At 30.1% G+C, this 24887-nt stretch overlaps 2 protein-coding genes across 2 annotated transcripts in view; both read left to right on the plus strand.

Annotated features, from left to right (window-relative positions):
- Window positions 1-6594, plus strand: part of LOC113386478 (cubilin-like) — a 56799-nt gene extending 50205 nt beyond the window's left edge. Inside the window, exons 42-47 of the mRNA XM_026624258.1 lie at window positions 482-750; window positions 2747-2969; window positions 4163-4356; window positions 5990-6130; window positions 6202-6372; window positions 6457-6594. Coding sequence (XP_026480043.1) covers window positions 482-750; window positions 2747-2969; window positions 4163-4356; window positions 5990-6130; window positions 6202-6372; window positions 6457-6594 — 1136 coding nt within the window. The remainder of the gene's footprint in view (window positions 1-481; window positions 751-2746; window positions 2970-4162; window positions 4357-5989; window positions 6131-6201; window positions 6373-6456) is intronic.
- Window positions 6595-7177: 583 nt separating this feature from the next.
- Window positions 7178-24887, plus strand: part of LOC113386479 (cubilin homolog) — a 26543-nt gene continuing 8833 nt past the window's right edge. Inside the window, exons 1-8 of the mRNA XM_026624259.1 lie at window positions 7178-7230; window positions 8620-8846; window positions 9061-9299; window positions 11469-11631; window positions 14401-14618; window positions 16169-16246; window positions 16841-16988; window positions 17129-17295. Of these exons, the coding sequence (XP_026480044.1) occupies window positions 7178-7230; window positions 8620-8846; window positions 9061-9299; window positions 11469-11631; window positions 14401-14618; window positions 16169-16246; window positions 16841-16988; window positions 17129-17295 (1293 nt within the window). The remainder of the gene's footprint in view (window positions 7231-8619; window positions 8847-9060; window positions 9300-11468; window positions 11632-14400; window positions 14619-16168; window positions 16247-16840; window positions 16989-17128; window positions 17296-24887) is intronic.

Here is a 24887-nt window from a genome sequence, read left to right on the forward strand (position 1 = left end):
TATTATGTATAAAGTTAGAAAAAGATAAAGATTACGCAGGGGTAATCTGTATGATATAAAATATTTTGGCGCAAATATCACTTAAAAAACCGTTACATTTTTACATAAGATGAAACAAACATCATTATCTATCAGTCCAATTCTATTTATTGTAACACGATATGAAGCCCTTTGGAAAGCAATAAATATTCAGTTTAATGACGAGTTGAGATAATATTTGACATTTGTTTATCCTATAGAATCACTTGAAGATATAGCTGTTTATGTGATTACGGAAATTAAAGATAAATTCGTTCCGAGAAATTTAAACTTTTGTGTATTATGTATCAAATAGCTTATGTAATAGCGAAAATACCGGTATTTTTGGGGTAAATACATGTAAAAATACCGCCGAAAAATCGGACGGTTTACCGGTAATTCGGTATACCGCAATACCGGTGTTGCATTCCCTAATTAGTATTATATTTTTATGTTTTTCCAGAGAAGAAATCAGCAATTGCGCAACTGTGTGGAAATTTCTCTGGTCCTACAATCGTGAGGTCAAGTTTGAGGACCACAGTCGTATCTGTAGACAAGGTGAATGATTTAGTCAAAGTCAACTTTACAATGAAATACCGAGTTCATAGTTGCGGTGGTAAATTGGCTTTAGGTCAAAGATTGACTCATAATGATGTGCCAAGTCCTGGTAGTTTCGGAGGACAAGCTGATTGTGCTTGGAGAGTCAGAGGAGACGAAGGACAAGCCCTTCAGGTAAAACATCTTTAAGGGGCACAACTAGTGTGAAATTTTCAAAAAATCGAATTTTCAATTTTTTCATATTTCTATAAGTTATACCTTTAAAAACAACATACCAAAATTTTAAATCGATATCTTAAATAGTTTTTGATTCACAGCCATTTAAAGTGTATGTATATATATAAGGTTGTCAAATATCTCCCTTCCGCCCTTTTGTATTATAAACCAAGAGCAAAAAAGCGGAAGGGAGATATTTGACAACCTAATGGTATTATATTTGATTTTTTATAGAACTCAAGGATTCTATTAGCCGTTTTAAAGAATTCCTTACAAACTACGCCGTTTTTTATATATGGCAACCAATACAGCGTTTCATTTCTATCTCATAATTGTTTATTATTTATTGATGTTTTTTTTGTTATAAGTATAATAAGTGTTATGGTATAGTATATTTATTAAATTACCGTGCGGTTTATTTCGAAAGAATATCATTGCCACCTAGTTTGTCGCAGAATGATACAATTTTAGTACTCAAGATTGAAATAAATAAAATGATTAGTTTGTTGTACAAGTACATCATCATTTACCAAAGCAAATATTAAGTGAGCAATAAAGTCAAAAAGTCAGCTCAGCACTTTTTATCAATCTCAGTAATGTGTTATTTAACAATACATGTTCAGAATGCTTTCTTCAATTTTTATTAGAATTGCACTGCAATTTTATGTTTTAAAGGAATGATATTTATTTCAATTTATGTTAACATAAGTTGCATAGGTAATATTCAAACGAATTATTTTAGAAACCAGGATAAAAACGCAATTAAAGGATTAACAATTTTAGTAGTATTGAAATTGTGACTGCATTACAAGAAAAGTATGATAGTGAAAAAGTATACTTTAGTATAACGATTTTTTTATCATATTATAATTTTCACACCTAAACGAACAAAAAATAAAATTCAGGAATAAAAATAGGTTTTAAAAATTTTAAATCATTTGGTAATGATGTTGAGATTAATAAAGATTAATGGAGAAAAAGATATTACTGGCTCCTCGCGAGTAAAACAAAACTTTATACGCACGACAAAATATCTTGTACAAAATTATTGTTATTGAACTACGTTTCGACATACGAAATACAACTATTAGATCATATTCCAAATTATTCTCTTAAAGACGTAAATTATTAAAAGAAATTTTGAATGCCCAATATTATATTTCATACAGACGCACATTACACAGTAAACTAGTGTGAAATTTTCAAAAAATCAAATTTTCAATTTTTTCATATTTCGATAGGTTATACCTTTAAAAATACCATACCAAAATTTTAAATCGATATCTTGAATAGTTTTTGAGTTACAGCCATTTAAAAAGTATATATATATATATATATAGTATATAGTAGATCATTTTATCTTTAAACGCGTTTTTCTCGAAACAGCATTTTCCGAATTTGCTGCAGTGATTACTTAAAAACAAATCCGATCACTATCAATTTTTTTTCACATGTTCTATATATAGTTTTCCGTAAAATGAACTATCGATTTATTGATCGGACCAAAAATCGAATTTTGGCAGTCCCAAAACGACCAAAATTTTGGGTAAAATTCGCCTTTTTTTTAAAAAACGCCGTCATTTTGTCAATTTTTGATTTTTATTCTTTATCGTAGTTCATTTTACAGACAATATTATCTAGTTTAACAAGAATTTTTTTTTTAAATTTTATCTACGTAGAAGGCCGAAATCACTGCAGCAGTTAAGGGTCTTTTTTTTGTCGCGCCGTTGTAGATCGACGATAACTTAAAAAATATTTAATTTTTTTCTTCAAAAATTTTACTATGTATTCTTAAAACATGTGTAAATATATTCCTAAGATTTTGAAATGATTGATAAAGTAGGTTTTTTAATATAAATTCCCGAAACTCACCTTTTTTTTAGGCGGTTACACTAGTTGTGCCGCTTAATTGCACCTCTTCTATAGTTTAGTCTTTTATATTATATTTTTTTAGATCAAAATCTCGAACCTCAACATAGCCCTACCTTGTGACCAGTCGTACATCCTGATCTACAACGGCAAATTTCCAATGAGTCCGCTCCTGTATAAATTATGCGGCTCGCAAGTACCATCGGGTTCTACAATCACCCAAGGATCAGACGTCTGGATTGAATATCATGCCGATAAATACAATGCTGATACCAGATTCGACATAACCGTGGAAGCGACTACTCTAGGTAACAACTGATCAATTGTAAAATCTTAATTAAAATAAAAATTTGATAGCTAGTATGTAAAAAATATGTATTATACGGAACCCTATTGTTCTATCATGTCAGTCAATTTTAGATTTGAATATATTTTATCGAGACCTTTTAAATGATACCCCACACGACATATTTGAGGCGAAACGTTTCGACCCTTCATTTGATCCATCGTGCTGGTGCATTTATTTATTAATAGTCTTGTAACTCCTAAGCGGTTTGTCTGATTTAAATGCAATATTCGACAAATTTGTTCAAAATTAAATTATCTAAAATGTTGTCTAAGATAATTAAACTCTGAAGCAACTCGGTATACTTCAAAGTTGCAATTGAAATGAAACAAAAAATCTGAGCATAAAGTACCCCAGTTTTCTAACAAACAAAACTTTAAATTTTAGTACACCAAGTGCATACTTTTATTTTATCGCTTGTAACTTCTAAACCGTTTGTTTAATTTGAACGATGTCTTCGGCAAATTTGTTGAAAATTAAATCATTGACAATATTGTCTAGCATCATTTAGTCCTACAACAACTCGCTATACTCTAAAATATGATCGGAAATATATTAGATGTACAAGTTTGCTGCCGCCTTTATTGTAAAGAACTCGTGTTGTAAAAACGGCGGAAGCAAAGTTGTACACCTAATAATATACAAAATTGTGAATTATAATAATAGTTATCAATCATATTAATAAAATTAGTTGTGAATTATTATAAATGACTAAAATATGCGTATTGATTATAATTGTAAGTTCATTAATAATTATTGATTAATATGTGCCAGTTATTCAATGATGTCAATTGGTTAATTAGATAACTACTTGAAAGACAAATAAATTTTAAGATTTTTCATAAGTTATTGGTTACATATTAATAGAAAAATTTAAAGCATTTTTACATTCAAAATTTTGTTTAATCTAAATTAAAATTAGATTTATTTAATTAAAATTATTTTTTTGCCATATTGTATCATTTATCGATTGTTATAAAAGTTAAATATTGATGTAGATGGAGAAGTTTAAAAAATTAGTTAGAAATCAGTTATTAAATTGCAAAAATATCAATTAGATTACATACTAGTCGATTAACAATTATTAATTAGATTTGTCAATTTACTTTGATTACAAAATAATTGATTTTTTGTAAATGCTGATTTTTTTTTTAGGTTGTGGTGGTGTTTTACATCCTGGTGGTACCCAGTTGTTGCAGTCACCAAACTTTGGGCCTGGTCAACAGTATCCGAATAATGCAGAATGCACTTGGGAGATCAGAGGCGATCAGGGGTATCATATTGGTTTGGTTTTTGAGGAACGGTTTTATTTGGAAACTTCTGTTAACTGCACTAAGGACTTTATCCAGGTAGTCAAGAAAAAATAGTGATTTAAGATTAAATTAATTGAGGAGGCAATTCTGTCTCATAAAATAGCCTGGGGTCATGGTGAAAAAGTCTATCTATTTGCCGTGCGATCAGGCGTATTTTACATAAAAACAAGCAATGATATAACTGCACCATCTAGAATTTTGTTATCATAACATTATTCCTTACTTGTTTATAAGTAAAATGCGCCTGATCGCACGGCAAATAGACATTTCACATTTAATGTGACATAATTGCTCGGTAAATTGTATTTATTAACTTCCCGAAGGAGAAGTTCGTTTTCTCGACGTTTCAATCCATTCTGAATCGAATGAGACCAAATTTGGAAAAACTATGTGTGTGTATGTGTGTGTGTGTGTGAACAGATTTTTTGCCGTAAATTGACGTTTTTTCAAAAACGGCTTAACCGATTTCAAAAATTTAAAAGCGCTTCGATGTATCTTGATGAGGACTAGTGTTTATCAATCTCGCAATTCCGAATCGATTTTGAAATTTGAAAAACCGTTCAAAAGATATTGGTTGGGAATCGTGCTGATGAGTTTTTTGTAAAGATCGACCAAAGCGTTTTCTTGTAATAAAATGTTAAAAAAAAAATCGTCGATTTGTATTATTATTTTTTTGAGGGTAGATACCATAGTTTATAGATCATACTGAAATATTAAGGCCTTATTTAGTGGTTTAATTTTAAAAATTCGTATAGGAGGAAGAATTCAAAGAATGCAATTTTGCTTTTGACGTATCATTGGATGCATATAAATCACGGCGTATTAATATTATTAATTAATTTTGAATAATTAAATAAATAATCAACAAGTATTAAAAAACGACAATAAAAAAATACCTAAAGATATAAAGAAATTTTTTAATTAATCAATAAATAATGAAATTATTCGTACATTTAAATTACAAATTATATATCTAAAATAAAAAAATATATAAAATACAATTAGTTTATATCAAACAAAAATCAGTCAAGTTCTTTCCTTTGATTGTATTCCACAGTTCCAAAATATTTCGAGCAAATAATTATATTAAATATGTAAGTATTATTAGAACTGATTTAGCAGCTTTAGTACCATAGTTTAATGTTAAAATTTCATCAAAGTTTGAGAAAATATCATAGTAAAAATTTGTGTCAAAAGTTGCTTTTATGATGTGATGAGTCGAACATCATCAGTTTATTAAAATTTAAAATAATAAGCCACAATTTTAATATAATCAATATAATTACAGATAATTTAAATGTGTTTGAGAAAATTCTACTCGAAATCGTAATGTTTAGATTTAATTGAAAGCGTAAACACTATTTTTTAAATAAACAGTTGAAAATTTTATTTAAATATCTAAAATTCATTTTCATTAGTTAATTCTTACACATTTTGGGAGGTTCATGCAACTTGCTTTAAGGTTAAATGCCATTTGCAACTAGTTTGGTGTGCGATCAGGAGTATTTTACATATAAACAAGAAAGGAAGAATGTTATGATAACAGAATTCTAATTAGTGATTTAAGACTTTTTTTTGTTTGTTTACATGTAAAATCACCAGATCGCACGGTAAATAGACATTTTCACATTTACTGAGGCTTAGTAAATCGTATTTATTTATCTTTTAGGTTTGGGATTACATAAACGACGACTGGAAGTCTATAGCAAGCCTTTGTGGACGAAATGTGCCCCAGGCTTTAAATTCTACAGGATCCAGGATAAAAGTGATGTTCAGATCTGATGGCCAGAACACTGGAGATGGCTTTAAGGTAAATCCTAACCATACTTTAACACTTATCATCATTTTTATATCCAATAACACTTGTTTTTTTCTATTTAGGCACGTTGGGAACAAAACTGTGGAGGTGTCTTGGAAGCTGATAAATCAGTACAGATTCTGACCAGTCCTGGTTATCCTAGTTTTTATGGCAGACAGATGTTTGCAATTACACAATTAAGGCGAAGAACGAATTTGTCAATGTTAAATTTGTTGATTTTGAACTCGAAGACGGTAATAAATAGAAAAGATTTATCAATTATCAAACTCTTATCATTTACTAAACTTTTATCATTTATCTTTTTTTTCCTTTTTTAGCCCAAACTGGTTGCAACTTTGACAATGTCACAGTATACGAGACTAGCACTTTTGCATGGGCTTATGGTGATGGTACATCATCTGAAGAAAGCAAGGCTATTGGGTCTTATTGTGGTAAGACACCTCCTCAAGACCTGAGGATTCGAGACAGTATTTCTTTGGTGTTCCAGACTGATCAGTGGATCCAGAGGAAAGGATTTAAACTGGAATATTTCTTGGACGGTAAGTAGAAAAGTAACTGATAAATTATTGTACTTGTTTCTTGTTAGTGAAATTCTGAAAATGTCTATCTATTTGCCGTGCGATCAGGCGTATTTTACATATAAACAAAGTAAGGGAGAATGTTCTGTTAAGAGAATACTAGATGCTGCAGTTATAATAACATTCTTCCTTGCTTGTTTATATGTAAAATACGCCTGAACGCACAGCAAATAGATCGACATTTTCACAGTTTTACTAACAAGAAATAACCATGAATAGCGTTGTCATGACAACACTATTTTATGAGGAAGATATGGATAACCATATACTCGTAAAATTTTATAATTCAGATCTGTTTGTACTAATTTAGAAGTGAAATTTTTTTAGATAATGTTTAGGTTGCTCTTTATTATCATTCGAACACTTGTCCCTTTTTTTAGATTGTGGAGGAAATATAACAAAACAAGGCAGAATCGAATCTCCAAAATCTTCAGAAAATCCAAGTACATATTATCATTCGATGAATTGCTATTGGAACATCACAGCACCTCCTGGAAAACAAGTAGTAGTCAGGTAAGAACTAGGATAAAACTATTCCTTTTCTTAGGGTAAGTTATTGTAATCGTCCAAAAATCGAAATAGATTTTTTTTTTCATTTTTTCACGTATTGAAGGTCTCTGAACGTTTTGGCTTACCTCTGAAAAAATGGATGTGTGTGTGTATTTTTTTTATTTCGTGTAGCAAAGGAAATGCCTTTATGCATCCCAGACTAGGTCTTTTGTCCGAGTATGTCGGACTACAACCTCCGCTTTGCTCTTGTTTTTGGTCTCCACGGAAACCGCCGTTAGGCATTACTTTGTGGGGGGAGGGTCTAGAATGTTATCATTCTTGCACTGATTTTTTATTAAACTTATCTCTTTCTCTTTTCATAGATCGCAGGTCAATTTAGCATGCTAATATGTGTGTTTGTATGAATGTATGTATGGATACAATTTTTCGTCCACGTTTTCAGGCGCACGGATCAACCGATTTGATTGGTTCAAAGAACATTCGATTCCTATTGATAGGGAGATGTGCTGATTAGTTTTTGGCAAAGGCAGGTCCAGCCGTTACGTAGATACGGAGCAAAGAGTGCAGAAAATACAAATCGAGTTTTTGAGAGAATAGAGTATCGGATTTAAATGATCTAAAAAACATTCATTTTTGTAATGATTAGGAAAAGAGGTGATTAGTTTTTGGCAGAGACAGATCCCACCATTTCGAAGATATAGAGCTAAATGTGCAAAAAATTGCAGTTTTTGAGTGAACTAAGCGTGCGATTTGCATGATTCAAAAAACTTTTTGATTGTGTTGACAAAAAAATTGCTTTTGAGGATGAAAAAATATTACATCTTTTTTTATTTTCCATAAAATATTTTTGTAATTTTATATTAAAAATTCAAAAAATTACCCAGGCTGAGCACAGTCTAAGCGCCACTCCGGTACAAATGTTTACCCAAGTGCGTTCAGACTATTTATATACTGGAGAACTTTTCTAATTTTGTGAAAACTATTGAAAAATGTGAAAATGCTGCCAAGCTAAGCACAGTATAAGTGAAAATGTTGCACAGAATTATTCGCAAATGCGTTTAGACTGTGACTATACGGGAGCACTTTTTCAATTTTGTGTAAATTAGGCAACTATTTTTTTTTTTTGAAATTGAATTCGAAGTGAAATGACGGACGATTGTTAATGTTCTGGAGATAAATTGATTTATTTGTGATTTACATTTGATTTGCGCAGATATAACAATATAGCAAAAGTAATGAAAGTTACAGTATTTTATAATAATATATTTGAAAACGTTTAAAATTTATCGAATATTTCATTATGGTAAAGGGAAGTTGCAGCAATTTGCCTTAAGGCACGATGACATACACCACTAGTTACTTCTTTATTCTTCTATTTCTATTTTTCTCCAGAATTGATCATCTGGAAATGGAGTTCAACCCAAGTTGCTACTACGACTACCTGGCAATATTTGATGGAATTGGTGAAAAAGGAAGAAAACTTGCTCAATTGTGTGGACATTTAGCAAATGACACTTTACCAGTTTTGAAATCATCTAAAAACACAATGACTATACACATGAGGACTGATCATGGGGTTCAACTTAGTGGATTTATTGCTCATGTTTTATTTGTCGCAGGTATAAAGGATAATTGGGAAAAATGTCTTTTTATTTGCCGTACATATAAACAAGCAAGAATTATATTATAATTATAACAGCACTATCTAAAATTCTGTTACCACAACATTCTTTCTTGCTTGTTTATATGTAAAATACGCCTGATTGCACGGCAAATATAGAAACATTTTCACAATTTCACTATTTCTTTTATCGTTCTTTTATCTTTTACCAGGAGAGTCTCAAGGTTGTGGTGGTCTACTGAACATAACAGACACAAATCAGCAGTTTATGCTAAATCCTGGTACTCTGATGAACTCCGAAGGATATTTAAATAATCTAGACTGCCACTGGTCGTTGAATACAACGTTGGGCAAAAATATTAAATTAGAATTTCAGGATTTCCATTTGGCACCATGTGTTAACCACACCAATAAGGATGCTGAGTATAAATGTAACTGCGACTACTTGGAGGTAAATATATAATTGACACGAAAAAAATAATTTGGTAAAGTTTAAGGATAGATTTTGTTGCATAATAGGCAAATGTTATGGCAAGGCTATGTTATGAGGAACTTTTTGTACTGAATATTGACAAAAGCTATGGGGTTAGTGTGCAGTCAGGCGTATTTATCATGTTGTCATATAGAATGTAGAAAACGCACAAATAGCACCAGGACCGTAGTATATATATATATATATATATATATATATATAATCATGTATAAATCAATATATACATTTATATATCCAATTCCCATCGAAACTAAGACAGCTAGTATGTATATAATGATGTATAAATCAATATATACATTTATATATCCAATTTCCATCGAAACTAAGGTATATAATGATGTATAAATCAATATATACATTTATATATCCTATTCCCATTGAAACTAAAACAGCTAGTATAAATATAACCATGTATAAATCAATATATACATTTATATATCCAATCTCCATACAAACCAAGACAGCTAGTATATATATAATCATGTATAAATCGATATATACATTTATATATCCAATTCCCATACAAACCGAGACAGCTAGTATATATATAACCATGTATAAATCGATATATACATTTATATATCCAATTCCCATACAATTTGAGACAGCTAGTATATATATAATCATGTATATATTAATATATACATTTATATTACCAATTCCCATACAATTTGAGACAGCTAGTATATATATAATCATGTATAAATTAATATATACATTTAAATATTCAATTCCCATACAAACCGAGACAGCTAGTATATATATAATTATGTATATATTAATATATACATTTATATTACCAATTCCCATACAATTTGATACAGCTAGTATATATATAATCATGTATAAATCAATATATACATTTATATATCCAATTCCCATACAAACCGAGACAGCTAGTATATATATAATTATGTATATATTAATATATACATTTATATTACCAATTCCCATACAATTTGATACAGCTAGTATATATATAATCATGTATAAATCAATATATACATTTATATATCCAATTCCCATACAAACTGAGACAGATAGTATATATATATAATCATGTATAGATCAATATATACATTTATATATCCAATTCCCATGCAAACCGAGGTAGCTAATATATATATATATATATATATATATATATATATATATATGTATATATATATATATATATATATATATATAATCATGTATAAATCGATATATACATTTATATATCCAATTCTCATACAATTTGATACAGCAAGTATATATATAATCATGTATAAATCAATATATGTTAGATAACAGGGTCTTTCTGACTCAGCTTCATAACATACGAATGGCACGCAATGATGGGCACTTAAAAATGTAATTTTAAATATACTGTTAAAAATTTGTACGAAAAAAATTAAATTTGTTGCAATTATTTTACGTGCCATTCGTATGTTATGAAGCTGAGTGAGAAAGACCCTGTTATCTAACATATATTGATTCATACATGATTATATCTAGATGTCTCGGTTTGCATGGGAATTGAATATATAAATGTATATATCGATTTATACGTGATTATATATATACTAGCTATCTCGGTTTGTATGGGGATTGGATATATAAATGTATATATCAATTTATACATGATTATATATATACTAGATGTCTCAGATTTCATGGGAATTGGATATATAAATGTATATATCGATTTATACATGATTATATATATACTAGCTGTCTTAGTTTTGATGGTAATTGGATATATAAATATATATATTAATTTATACATCATTATATATACTAGCTTTCTTAGTTTCAATGGGAATTGGATATATAAATGTATATATTGATTTATACATGATTATATATATACTAGCTGTCTCGGCTTGTATGGAAATTGGATATATAAATGTATATATCAATTTATACATGATTATATATATACTAGTTGTCTCGGTTTGTATGGAAATTGGGTATATAAATGTATATATCAATTTATACATGATTATATATATACTAGCTGTCTCGGTTTGCATGGGAATTGGATATATAAATGTATATATCGATTTATACATGATTATATATATACTAGCTGTCTCAGTTTGTATGAGAATTGGATATATAAATGTATATATCGATTTATATCAGGTTCGTGATGGTAGCACAGGATTTGCACAACTTATAGGAAGATACTGTGGTCACATGCTACCCGATATTGTCATATCATCCACGAATGCTTTGTGGATACGATTTGTGTCAGATGGGGAACATACCAGTTCAGGATTTAATGCTACCATAAAATCTATACCATGTAAGTACATTTTTGGACATTTACATTTTGTTGTGTGCTTTCATTCACATCTTATATATAAAATTCTTCTGTAATCGCGTATGAAATGTTAATCCTCCTAAACGATTATTCGGATTTTCATGAATCTTCCTGAAGTTTGTCCGGGAATTTTTTTAGAATGTTTTGATTCATAGAAATATAGTTAGATTGTAGAAATAAATGGAAAAAATTACAAAAAACCGCTTATCATTGTTTGCCCTTGAAAATATTTAAGGCATAGTTTGACATTAAAAACAAAAGACGACTGTCATTTGCCAAACATTTCCATATACTTATAGGCTAAGACAATATTAAAATATAATATATTTATGATTATGAATAAGAAAAATGTAATGTCTACATTATTATTGCCAAAAAGCAGCTGAGATGTGCCAAAAATTAAAATACGTCTGGCGGCTGTCTTTGAATATACCCTTTATAGTTAATTTGACGGATTATTATCTTTTAACTAATGCAGTCGTGTTTTGCCTTACTTAACTAAATAACAATACAAAACAAATTTACTTATTCAAAAAATTATGCAGAAGTTTCATTGTGTCAAAAATTCATTTGTTTGGCATTGGATACAAAATATTTACTCAAGTCAATGGAGCGTTTTGGGTTTGACTTTTTTTACTATGCTCCAATTTATGAAATTTTTGAAAATAATTTAGACTCCTTTTTACTTCTCGGATGGATGACATTCCTTTTCAATAATGCAATTGCATCTCTTTCAAAATAACGTGGGATATCGATAAAAGAATTAGAAGAGAAAAATGTTCAATGTTTTTCAAAAAAGAAATTACTTTTCAAGTTACCGGCTACTAAAAATTTGTTTTTTTCGCGTTTTTCATTGTTTTTTGCAAATATTTCTAAAAATATACATTTTAACGAAAATCATGTAATAATCAAAATTATATCAATTAAAATCTTAATAAATCGGTGTTTTATATAGTGTTCTAGGAACAATATTAGGCTAGAAATGAAAATGGGGTTTTATAGTCCTCAAAATAAGCTTTAAAATGAATATTTCTGCATGTAAAATGAGCTATCTATCATGCGAATGAAAGACGAATACAATGTTTTTTCCATTTAAATCAAATAGTTTATGAGTGCCATTTCCACCAAAATTAAAAATAACCGTATTCCATCTAGATTTAACTTGGTTTATGAGATCTTAACGGATTCTAGAAAATACCACAACTTTAGTACAAACGATTTTCAAAAAACTCAAGATTTCATGAAAAAAAACATTTAAAAAAAATCAATTTTTAATTATTATATCTCTGAAAGAATAAAAGATACGATAAGATAATAAAGATTAAGCTTAGCATATTTCCAAAATATCAAGCAAATTGGAACACAGTAAAAAGAATCACTGGGCATATGCTTTTTTCCTCTCCATTAACTGCAATAATTTTGTTGATCGTAGGTTGAATAGAGCACATGTGAAGAGGATTTTACAAATTAATTCACTTCAAATATGAACTTAAGTAATAATGTATATTGAATTATTAGTGAGAAAAATGTAATTTTGATATTAAAATTACTAAAAGCCAGTTAAAATGTGGTACGAAATTAGAAAAATTATGGGCAACATTATTGAAGCAATTATTTTGAGTGAAAAAATCCACGGTGATATTGTATAAGGATATTGTATACAATACCTTGTATATAATAAGTATTGTATATAATAATTGTATACCTTTACCGTGAATGATATATATTAATTCTTTCTGAATTTATATTTTATTTATTTATACCTTTTAAAAGACTTTAATTTCCAATATGTATATCTTATGCTATAAATGACAAGGGCAGGCGATAATTTTTGTGTGATAAATTTGGAAAATCAATGTTTTAGTCGTGAATAAACAAAAATTCATTCATTTATACATCCACATCTACAGGTATAACTAAAAAATCATATATAATAAATAAATACGAAACAAATTTGTTCTATACTAATATACAATTTTATTGAACAATGAAATATTTGTTAAAGGGATAAATAAAGTGTTATTTGTGGGAATTGAGAATAATCATTTTATTTGAAACAGTACTACATTTAACATCACTCATATATTGGTTTAAATTGTAATTCGAAAAACAATAATTAACTTCCCGTAGGGTAAGTTATTGTAATGGGCCGAAAATCGAAATTGAAAATTTTTACATTTCTCGACGTTTTGAAGGTTTCTGAACGTTTTGGCATACCTCAGAAAAAATGGATGTGTGTGTGTGTGTGTGTGTGTGTGTGTATGTATGGATACAAATTTTCGCCCACGTTTTCGGGCGTACGGATCAACAATCATCATCCAAATTGATTTTGGAAAAAAAAATTTTGTTCCATTTTTTTTTTTTTAATTTTTTTTTTTTTAGTTTTTTGTATATCGAAAATATTTCAGATTTTATTTTTAATTCTGACTATAGTTCTAATATACTTTACAAATAATTTCAACTCTGCAATACAGTTTATATAATTCTTATAAATATTAGACAATGTTACAATATATAATCTATTTGAACACATTCAGTATTCCTCGAACATTTCGTTACGGTACGGGAAGTTCCTGCAATTTGCCTTAAGGCACGATGCCATAATTGCCTCAAGACAGAATTCCACTTACAGCTAGTTATTATTTTTAACTGAACGGTAAATATTAGTATAGGACATTAAAAAAACGTAGATGTGGGTACAGGACAACGTCAATCGGATCATCTAATATAACTCTAATTTTTTCCTTCTAGCTTTGTGTGGTAAGAACGTCCTCGACGTTACCAAGTCGAGACAGATCCTGACTGCTCCAGGTTTCCCGACAAAGTATCCTCCTTCCTTAAGGTGCACCTGGTTGTTGACTGCGCCTACAGGTACCAGGATAGACGTCCATGTGGCGACTTGCGATTTGCAAGAACCCGATGCTGATGGTGTGTGCAGTCGAGACGTTTTGGAGATATCTGATAAACAGGTGAGGGATGATAGTAAATAATAAATGGTAATCTGCCCGAAGGCAGGTCCGTGGTGTGAGAGCCACCACAACAAATGACTTCCTTGCCCTTCATCCCATAACCTATTTATTTATTTGAGTATTTTCCTTTCCAAACTTTTGTTTCCATGCTTCTTGATCATGTGCTTCGGCTTTCAGTTCCCTGTATTTTCTCTTCTCGCGTAAGTCGTCAATCGTCTGCATTCTTCTCCTTCCCTGATAGATGATAGTAGATAATTATTTTTAACTTTCCGTATGGTAGTTATAGTAATGGGCCGAAAATCGAAAATGAAAATTTTTGCATTTCTCAACGTTTTAAAGGTTTCTGAACATTTTTAAGGCATACCTCAGAAACTAAATGAATGCGTGCATGTATGTGTGTGTGTGAGCGTGTGTGTGTGTTTTGTATGTCCGCAATTTTAGTATTAAAAAAAGGACTCTACTGACGAGCAAACTTAATTTAGAATTAAAAAAGGGACTCCACTGACGAGCAAACTAATCTAGAATTAAAAAAGGGACTCTACTGACGAGCAAACTAATCTAGAATTAAAAAAGGGACTCTACTGACGTGCAAACTAATCTAGAATTAAAAAGAGACTCTACTGACGAGCAAACCTAACCTAGAATTAAAAAAGAGACTCTACTGACGAGCAAACTAATCTAGTATTAAAGAAGGGACTCTACTGACAAGCAAACTTAATTTAGAATTAAAAAAGAGACTCCACTGACGAGCAAACTAATCTAGAATCAAAAAATGGACTCTACTGACGAGCAAACTAATCTAGAAATAAAAAGGGACTCTTCTGACGAGCAAACTAATCTAGAATTAATAAAAGGACCCTACTGACGAGCAAAAGTTAAAATATATAAAAGGGGACTTTACTGACGAGCAGACGAGTATTTCAGTTTGCTCGTCAGTTCATATAATGCAAAATATAGTTTGCTTGTCAGTAGAGTCCTTTTTATTTTCATGTCTGGAAAATACAGTTGATGATGAAAAATACTAAATACAAAAATTTTAAAAATTACCCATGTTAAGCACAGTCTAAGCGCCACTCCGGTGCAAATGTATACCCAAGTGCGTTTAGACTGTTTATGTACTGGACCACTTTTCCAATTTTGTGAAAACTATTGAAAAATGTGAAAATGCCGCCGTGCTAAGCACAGTATAAGTGAAAATGTCGCACAGAATTATTTGCAAATGCGTTTAGACTGTGACTGTACGGGAGCTTTTTTTCAATTTTGTGTAAATTAGGCAACTATTTTTTTTTGAAATTGAATTCGAAATTAAATGACGATTGTTAATGTTCTGGAGATGATAAATTGATTTATGATTTACATTTGATTTGCTCAGATATAACAAGATAGCAAAGATAATGAAAGTTACAGTATTTGCAATAATATATTTGAAAACGTTTAAAATTTCTCGAATATTTCATTACGGTACGAAAGTTCCAGCAATTTGCCTCAAGGCACGATGCCATACACCACTAGTTTTTAATTTTGGTTAATTGTTTTGTTCTCTCTTGCAGCATTCTCAGTTTATATCAGAAGGCTTGGGGAATGATTTTGTTTTTGGAAAGGCTCCGAAAGATAATAGACCATACGCGGTAAGTACTGATTTATTTTTATTTTTTACCACCTTCTTTTTTTTAGTAGAGTCAGTAGAGTCCCTTTTTAATTTTGTTCTTAGTATGCTCGTCAGTATAGTCCCTTTCAGTATGCTCATCGGTATAGTCCCTTTTATCTTTAATTTTAAATTAATCATCAGTAGAGTCTCTTTGAATTTTATTTTTATTTTGCTCGTCCTTTTTTCTCCTCCTTTTTTCATTTTTAGTTTGGTTGTCAGTAGAGTCCCTTTTTATTTACGAATAATATTAGGTTGTCAAATATCTCGCTTCCGCTTTTTTGCTCTTGGTTTATAATACAAAAAGGCGGAAGGGAGATATTTGACAACCTAATATAGAAATAATTTCTAATCAATAAACTTACGTTTATTACACGGCATAAATATTTAATTTGTTTTATTATTTTCAAGGAACAGGGTAACAAATTCTTCTGATTCAGGTATTTTTCATTAAATCAAGATTTGTACTATGATGTAACTTTAAAATGTTTATTTATCTATGCCGATTTCCTTGTTGATATCGGAACGCATACAACGACAGATGCATAATGTTGGTTTTATTCAATTTTTTTTTTAGTTTGGAGGCATGCCAATAACTCGCCATTTCTTATGTGGCTCTTCGAAGCCTTTTGATTATTATTCTGGAGAAAACGAAATGGTCATCAGCTTCAAATCAGACAGTTCCATCGAGAAGACTGGTTTTAAATTGGAATACTCAATAGCAAGTGAGTGGACCAAATATTGATCCTTGTGGAATTCCAAGCTCCATCCTCAATATTTAGTTTGGTTACTTAACCACGATTGTACTCTGTTTTAATAGACTTTTTTTCAATAAACCTGGTATATTTTATTTCTTTTTTTTTAGCTTGCACCAGAAACTTCTCCCACACCCAAGGACGTATAATGTACGACAATGTCAAAGACGATTGCACTATTGTAGTCTCGGCTCCTGAAAATAACACCTTATCTCTGTACTTTAATGCTCTATTTATGTACAGCATGGACGAAAGTTGTGAAGACACCTATTTGGAGGTAACTAATACTACTTTTATTTATTTATTTTTATTTAATAATAATAAATAATAGATATTATTTCAACTTTTTTTCTACTTGTTTCCAATCACCCTTCACCAAAATAAATATTCATTATAATTTCTTAGATTTACGATGGTGAAGTCTCGACTTCCTCAAAAGTTGCAAAACTCTGCGGATACGAAACCCCTGATCCTATTTTCTCCAATTCGACGCAACTGATTTTGAAGTCTCATACTAAAATGGACTATGGCAGCTATAATTTTGATATCATCTATACGAGTACTGATCAAGGTAAGAAATTTAGTTGAGGATTATTATTAATTTATTTAATTTTATTTATTATTGTCATTTTCTGTTAGGAAGAGGTTGTGGAGGAACCTTATTCAACTATGCTGGTCTCTTCTCGAGCCCTTTGTATCCACAGATTTATCGAAAGGCTGGTACTTGCACATGGGACGTGTCAGTACCCAATGGACTGGTTGTACTACTTAAATTCTCAAGTAATAATTATATATAAATATTTACATATATATATATATATATATATATATATATATATAATTATAATAATAATGATAATTTTCCTTTTAGTTTTCGACATGGGTTCCTCGAGTACTTGTGCCAACGACTTCTTGGAAATTGTAGAAAAGGATCCTTTGTCAGGAACTGATAAAACTGTTACCAGATATTGTGGAGGCGTAAGTAGAAAATTTAATTTAATTATTTAAGTTTTATGGTACAAATGAGTTATATTGTAATAACTAGCAAACCCGACGAACTCCGTTTCGCTACAAGATGGTTTCGCGAGAAGGATGAAGAAATTTTTTGTTTGTTTTATATTTTTAAAAGGAAAAAGGATTTTATTATACAACAGTAACGAATTTATTTTGATTACAAAAATGAAGTGTTTTTTAGTTGAACTTCTCTAAGTAAATGAAAGTGAATCCGCAAATTATCCGTTTCATTGAAGTGCTCTTTGGTAAACCACATTTTTTGTTTTTTGGTCTGACGTTAACACAAACAAAGCGGATGGTTTTCCAACTCGTGAACAGGCAACGTATAACTGCCTATATGTGAAAAACAATGATTTTCTAAATAATCTATTTGAAATACACGCAAACAATAAGCGATTGGCTTTGCGACTTGTTATTGCGAACGCAAGGCAAACTGGAAATTGCAATCGTTTGAAGTCAAACGGAAGACCAGTCGGAATCATTGGTATGTCACCAAATCGCCAGCAATTTTTGATTGAATGGTGAAATTCAGTGCGTGTACATCATTATTCTTTGCGGCAAGAATTGCTCGTTGACTTAACCAAGCATAATTCTGATAATTCTTACTAATGTCATTACTCGAATTTTTAATTACGGTGCGTGAAGTTCCAGCAATTTCTTAGCTATAAACCTTACTTATACCGAGACCTTTCCAACGAATGCAAAATTGTCGATATCGGTTTGTGCGTTCTGGAGTTATTTCGTCAGGAAGGAAAACCCGACTTATTTTTATATATATAGAAGATAGAAGATAATTAATAAATGACTTGAATTTATAATGCTCTGATTAGTGCAACCAATAAGAATGAACAAATCATTTCTAGTAATTTGAAAACAGAACTTTTTTTAACACTGTAGGTACTAAATCGTTAGATATGCGACTGTTCCCCTGGTACATCATCATGATTTTGGTTAATAGTTGTGAGTTTCCATATAATTTATAATAAAAGCCACTAAATTGTTAGATATGCGACTGTTTCCCTGGTACATCACCATGATTTTGGTTAATAATTGAATTTCTATATGATTTATAAAAGCCTAATGATTTCTTTTTAAGTAACAATCGTGACTGTTTCTGGTTTGATTTTACTCCATTACATTAGAAATTATTTCCACACATGGATATATTTTAATAGTTATATATTTTTATAAACTATTTTATTTAAATTAATTATTTTTTATCCAGGATCATCGTATTTGGAACTTAAATAACACAGGCCAACAAAAAAAAGTTTTTTTTTTGGTGCCTCAAATGTTAGAGCTGATTCTTACAGTATTTTTTGCGCTAATTTCAAATCTGCAAACCATTTTTTTGTATCAGCTCTAGTTTTTGAGATACAAAGAAGTTGCCGAAACCAGGTCATTCGAGGTCGTCACGGAAAAGAACTTTCACAGTGTCAACTAATGTTCCAACTAAAGCCGAATGGGTCTTGTAAGTTTGTATGTACGAGTAGTCATATCTCATTAAAATAACATTCGAATTGTTATTACTCTTTGTACTTTCGTTCCTTATATTAGGTGCGCAACTAAGTTCTCGCTGTTTGTCAGTATATGGCTCTATCATAAGGGTTGGTCGATTTTGACAAATCCAAAACGTCTTGAAGCAAGCTTAGAGTAAGTAAACAACACTGCTGCGACACATAATTGATTTCGTTTTTGCATTATACTTCTGGTTAAGTGAATATGTCCAATTTTATGCCAACAATCGTTATTTGCGAGGAGTGTTGATTTTCTTCTTCCATTCAAAAAAAAACGGGAACTCAAGTGCATCGAGACCTACGGAAATGTTGCTCTGAGCGAATAACATGCCGTGAAGGTTATTGTCGCTTCAAAAATGATGATTTTGATGTTGACGACCACCCTCGTGAAGAAGGCCAAAACCTTCAAAAACGCTAAATTGAAGGCCTTGTTCGAAGAGGATTCGTGCCAAACTCCAGAAGATCTTGCTTTAGAATTAGGATTTACCCATCAACCATTTCCAAGCTATAGCATGCGTCGGGGATGATTTAGAAGCAAGAAACTTCGGTTTCTTGTGAGTTGAAGCCAAGAGACGTCGAGCGTCGTTTATTCGCCTGTAAACAACTGCTCCAGCGGCGAAAAAGAAGAGGTTCTTCATCACATCGTGACAGGTGATAAAAAATGAATACATTACAGCAATCCAAAGACGAGAAAATCTCGGTTTGGCCGAATATTCACTGCGAAGGTTTGCTCTATATATGGTGGGACCAGGTCGGTGTTATTTATTATGAGCTGTTGAAACCGAGTGAAACCATCACTGGAGAACTGTATCGAACTCAATTGATGCATTTTTTTTATAATAAAGTTACATTTTCATCGAAAAAAAGCGAGAACTTAGTTGCGCACCTAATATCGTAAAATAATCATATATATCGTATCTTGAAAACTAAAGCTCATAGAAAAAAACAAATGTCATTTTTGAAATCAGCGCCCCAAATATACTTGAAAATAGCATTAAAATCGTTTGCACCATTTTCTTTGTTGACCTGTGTAATAGATAAGATATAGTAATCGAAATGATAAATTTTGCATATCTTACGTTTAAAAGTTTCTGAACATTGTAGCATACTTCAGAAAGAATGATGTATATGTGTGTGTGTGTGCACGATACAAATTTTTGTCGACCATTTTGTAAACACAGATCAATCGTTTGAATAATTTAAAACATTCGATTTGTATTGACGAGGAGACTTTCCGTTTTTTGGAAAAGGCAGGTCCAGCCGTTTCAAAGTGCCAAAATAGAAATTTAGTTTTTGAGATAGCAAAGCGTCCGATTCGAATGATTCAAAACTTTTATCTTGTACACGAAATAAACAACTGGCATTATGTTTTGAAAAGACAGATCTGGCAGTTTCGGAGATCCCATTGAAGTAAAAATAATTATTAGATGACGAAAATGATCTGAGATATATGCATCATAAATTATATATATTTTAGGAAGTCCAAATTCCAAAATTCTCAAATATCAATTTTTTTCAGTGTTCAGAAAAGTCAAGGGTTCTTCAAAAAAATTAATTTTGGTATAGGGAAGTTCCAGAAATTTTGCCTGAAGCCACGATGCGATGCATCACCAGTTTAATTGTCTTATAAGATTAAGTTTAGTTAGAATCAGCAGGTGTTTTAAAATAGCTCGCTTGTGGATGGGTAAAAAAGACCAACTGAATTTTTAACTTTTCAAAGGTGCGAAAACGAATGAATAATTTTTCCAACTCTGCTAATGAGTAGTGATGATAAAATACCAGGTCTAAGGTAAGAGAGACCAACAAAACTTCATCTTGGCAAAGGTGTGACCAATAAAAATAATAAATAAAATAGTTTATTCAACTTGAGAAAAGCGTTTTACAAGAGCTAAATTAAATTAATACTATTTCCAACTCTGGCGACAAATACTTCGGACAAAATACCAGATTAGGTTGTATACAGTGTTATTTTTGTAAAAAATGTACCTATAAAATTTATATTTTGCATTGGTTGAATAATGTAGCGTAAAATAATCTATCGCAAAAAATGTGACTCCATCCAAAGTGACCCCATTTTCCGGCAGGCCCCACGGGACGCGGCCGGCCCTGTTCCTATGTAAATATATTATTGTAATGTGCTGGGAAAACTCCATACTCCATATACACTCCATACTCCCGGACATGAATCAAACTCCATTAATAATTCAGAATGTATTATCGCCAATAGACCGCGGGATAATTATACTAAACAAATTACATGGAGTCCGTGTATCGATGCGCAAAGTAATTTCGAGTAATGAATTATGGAATTAATATCCAAGCTCAAAGTAATTGCATATCACTGTTATTAAAAATAATATTATTGCTTTGATGATTGTAATAAAAGTTAATCGTAATTGAACTTTAGTAAATGAATTTTTATTAAGTGGGGGAGTTATATTTTTAATAAATAATAATTCATAATTTGTTTCTAAATTTTAATTATGTTAATAAAGGCATACATGGGTAATACAGAACTATAACAAATGCCAATACGGTATTAATTTATTTAAGGTTTTAATTTTTTTTTAAGGAAGTCTCATGTGAAAATTTGTATTTTGTTGAAAATTGGACGTAGAAGGTAAAATAAAATATATTATTCTGTTCTTAAAAAACATTGGTAGATGTCTCTCAAAAAATATTTGAAACGCAATGGATAGTAATTTAACGCTAGAATAATAATTATCTAAAGCTTTTAATCTATATATAAAATTAGAATATATAAATTAACAAGCCTTGAAAAATTAACAATTGTATCGTGAAATTTATGATAGTTAATTTAGCCTGATAATTTTAGAATACTTATAAATATTCTCCATGAGTTCACTTTAAGATTATAAAAAATACGATTTTGAAACTTTCGAATATGTAAGAAACTATATTAATATGATATGTTCGAAAGTCAACAATTTTGTTAAAATAAGTTTCCAAGTTTTTATATTTTTATAAATTATATTTCGTTTTTGATAATAGATTAATACATAGATTATATAGAATATATAGAATAATTTAGCTGCTAGTAATTTAAGTATTTCTAAGGACAGTAATTAAATTAAAAATTAAAGGATATGTTATCTCCTTAACAATTGTTTTGAATTAAGTTGAAAGTTCGAAATTTCGTGTTTTTTAATAGTTTTATTGCTTATAGAGTGGAAACAAATTATTTAATTTAGTCTAATTATTATAAGACACAATGTAAAAAATCTAAGAAAATTAACGAATCTTGAAAATTTTGACTATTATATTATAAAACTTATGAATATTTTGAATATTATGTATAATAATATACAGTTGAAAGTTTGAACATTTTTTGTAGTAATTTTTTTTATAGTAATAATTGAAATTTTTAAGTGAAAAAAGAAAAAAAAACAGTATTGTTCTAAAGGTATAACAAAAAAAAATCAGGATATAAGGTAATGATACTAGTAATCCATCTCAAACATAATAAAACAGCCATAGCCCTAAATACTTTTTAACAAAAATAGAAATAAACAAGTGTTGTATGGCTTCATGTGGTGCATTAGGCAAGTTGCTGAAATTTCGCGTATCATAATGAAATATTCAAAGAGTAAAATTTAATGAAAAACATTTTTTTAAATACAGATAAAAATTTTTAAACAAAAATAATATTTTTTTCCAAAAGCAATCATTCAAATCGGATGCTTAGTTCTTTCAAAAACTGCCATTTTTTGCATATTTAGCTCCACATCTCCAAAACGGCTAGACCTGCCTCTGCCAAAATTTAATTACAACTTCTCCCCATACGAATTGAATATTTTTTTAATCATTCAAATCGGATGCCACGTACTCTTAAACAATCAACTTCTATTTTCTGACCTCTTTGCTTTATTGTATCTCCAAAACGGCTGAACCACTTTTGTCAAAATCAGCACGTATCGATATCAATAGGAATCGAATGCTTTTTGAACCATTCAAATCGGATCCTTTAGCCCAAAAACGTAGACAAAAAATTGTATTCATACATATATACATACACACACATCCATTTTTTCTGAGGTTTGCCAAAATGTTCAGAAACCTACAAAACGTGAATGTAAAAATTTTCAATTTCGATTTTTGGGCGATCACAATAACTAGCCCTACGGGAAGTTAAAAAACGTCATCAGCGTTTAAAAAAGGTCATTAGGCATTTTAAAACCCCTCAAAGTTTTCCAGACTTTTTGAAGCTTATTTAAAAAAAATAATTTTTGGTACGGGAAGTTTAGCAGTTTGCCTTAGTTTAGACCTAGAGTAATATTACATAGCCTTTGATATTTCTTATGAAAAATCTCCGAGCCAAGCAACTAGATTGATTATATCACTAAGAAAAATCGTAATGAAACGATTTCCTATACATCAGGGCAACAAAAAAAATATTATGTGTATATAAATAAGTTCATAAGGTGTATAAAGGTTTACGAGTTCTTTCGCATTATTGCATATTGAATATCATTAATCACAACACTCGGCTCTGAACGCAGTCATAACTCATTCTGTTATTATTCGAATACGATCTCATAAATTCTTATATAAAAATACAACGTGAGATTATTAAAAAGGAAATATAAATTGGAAGTTGCGATGGAGTAAATGAAAATATCTAATATTTTTAGTACGAGATGTAAGATATTAAAAGATCAGAGCTTGGAGAAGATGAGCAGCGCAAGATTAAAATTGCTGAATCTTTAGTTATACTAACTCTGACTAATGAAATTTCAACACTGAATATAGTATAAGAAATACAAACTAGTAGTGCATGGCATCGTGTCTTAAGGCAATTTGCTGAAACCTCCCGAACCAAAATTAAATATTCGAGGAAAAAAATAGTAATCGATAAATATTGATCGATTATTAGTAACAATTGTTTTAAGCATTTTCAAATAGATAATTATAATCACTATATATTTTATCGTTCATAAAATTTACAGTGACAATCTTATCGCTCAAAACACTTGAGAAGTTTACATTAGCAAGAGGTGTCGAATGAATCCATCTTAGAATATATTTATTACGATTAGAATAACACATTTGAAATATATACATTTGAAAATGAATTGTAAATTTAAAATTCATATTTAAAGCATAAAACTTGTATATTTTTGAAAATCTTGAAAAAAAATTCTGAAAATTGTAACAAAATATTACTATTTTTTTAAATCATCAAATATCTGATAATTATCCAAATATATCGCCAAATATCATTTGGCCAAAAATTTCATCAATTCTTCATTTTGTCATAGACATACATATAAGATATGCCAAAATGTTCAGAAACCTCTGAAACGTAAAGATATATAAA

Source organism: Ctenocephalides felis, unplaced genomic scaffold, assembly GCF_003426905.1.
Source record: "Ctenocephalides felis isolate EL2017-DRISC unplaced genomic scaffold, ASM342690v1 CF-g0.4_SCAFFOLD_03571, whole genome shotgun sequence".
Lineage (NCBI taxonomy): Eukaryota > Metazoa > Arthropoda > Insecta > Siphonaptera > Pulicidae > Ctenocephalides > Ctenocephalides felis.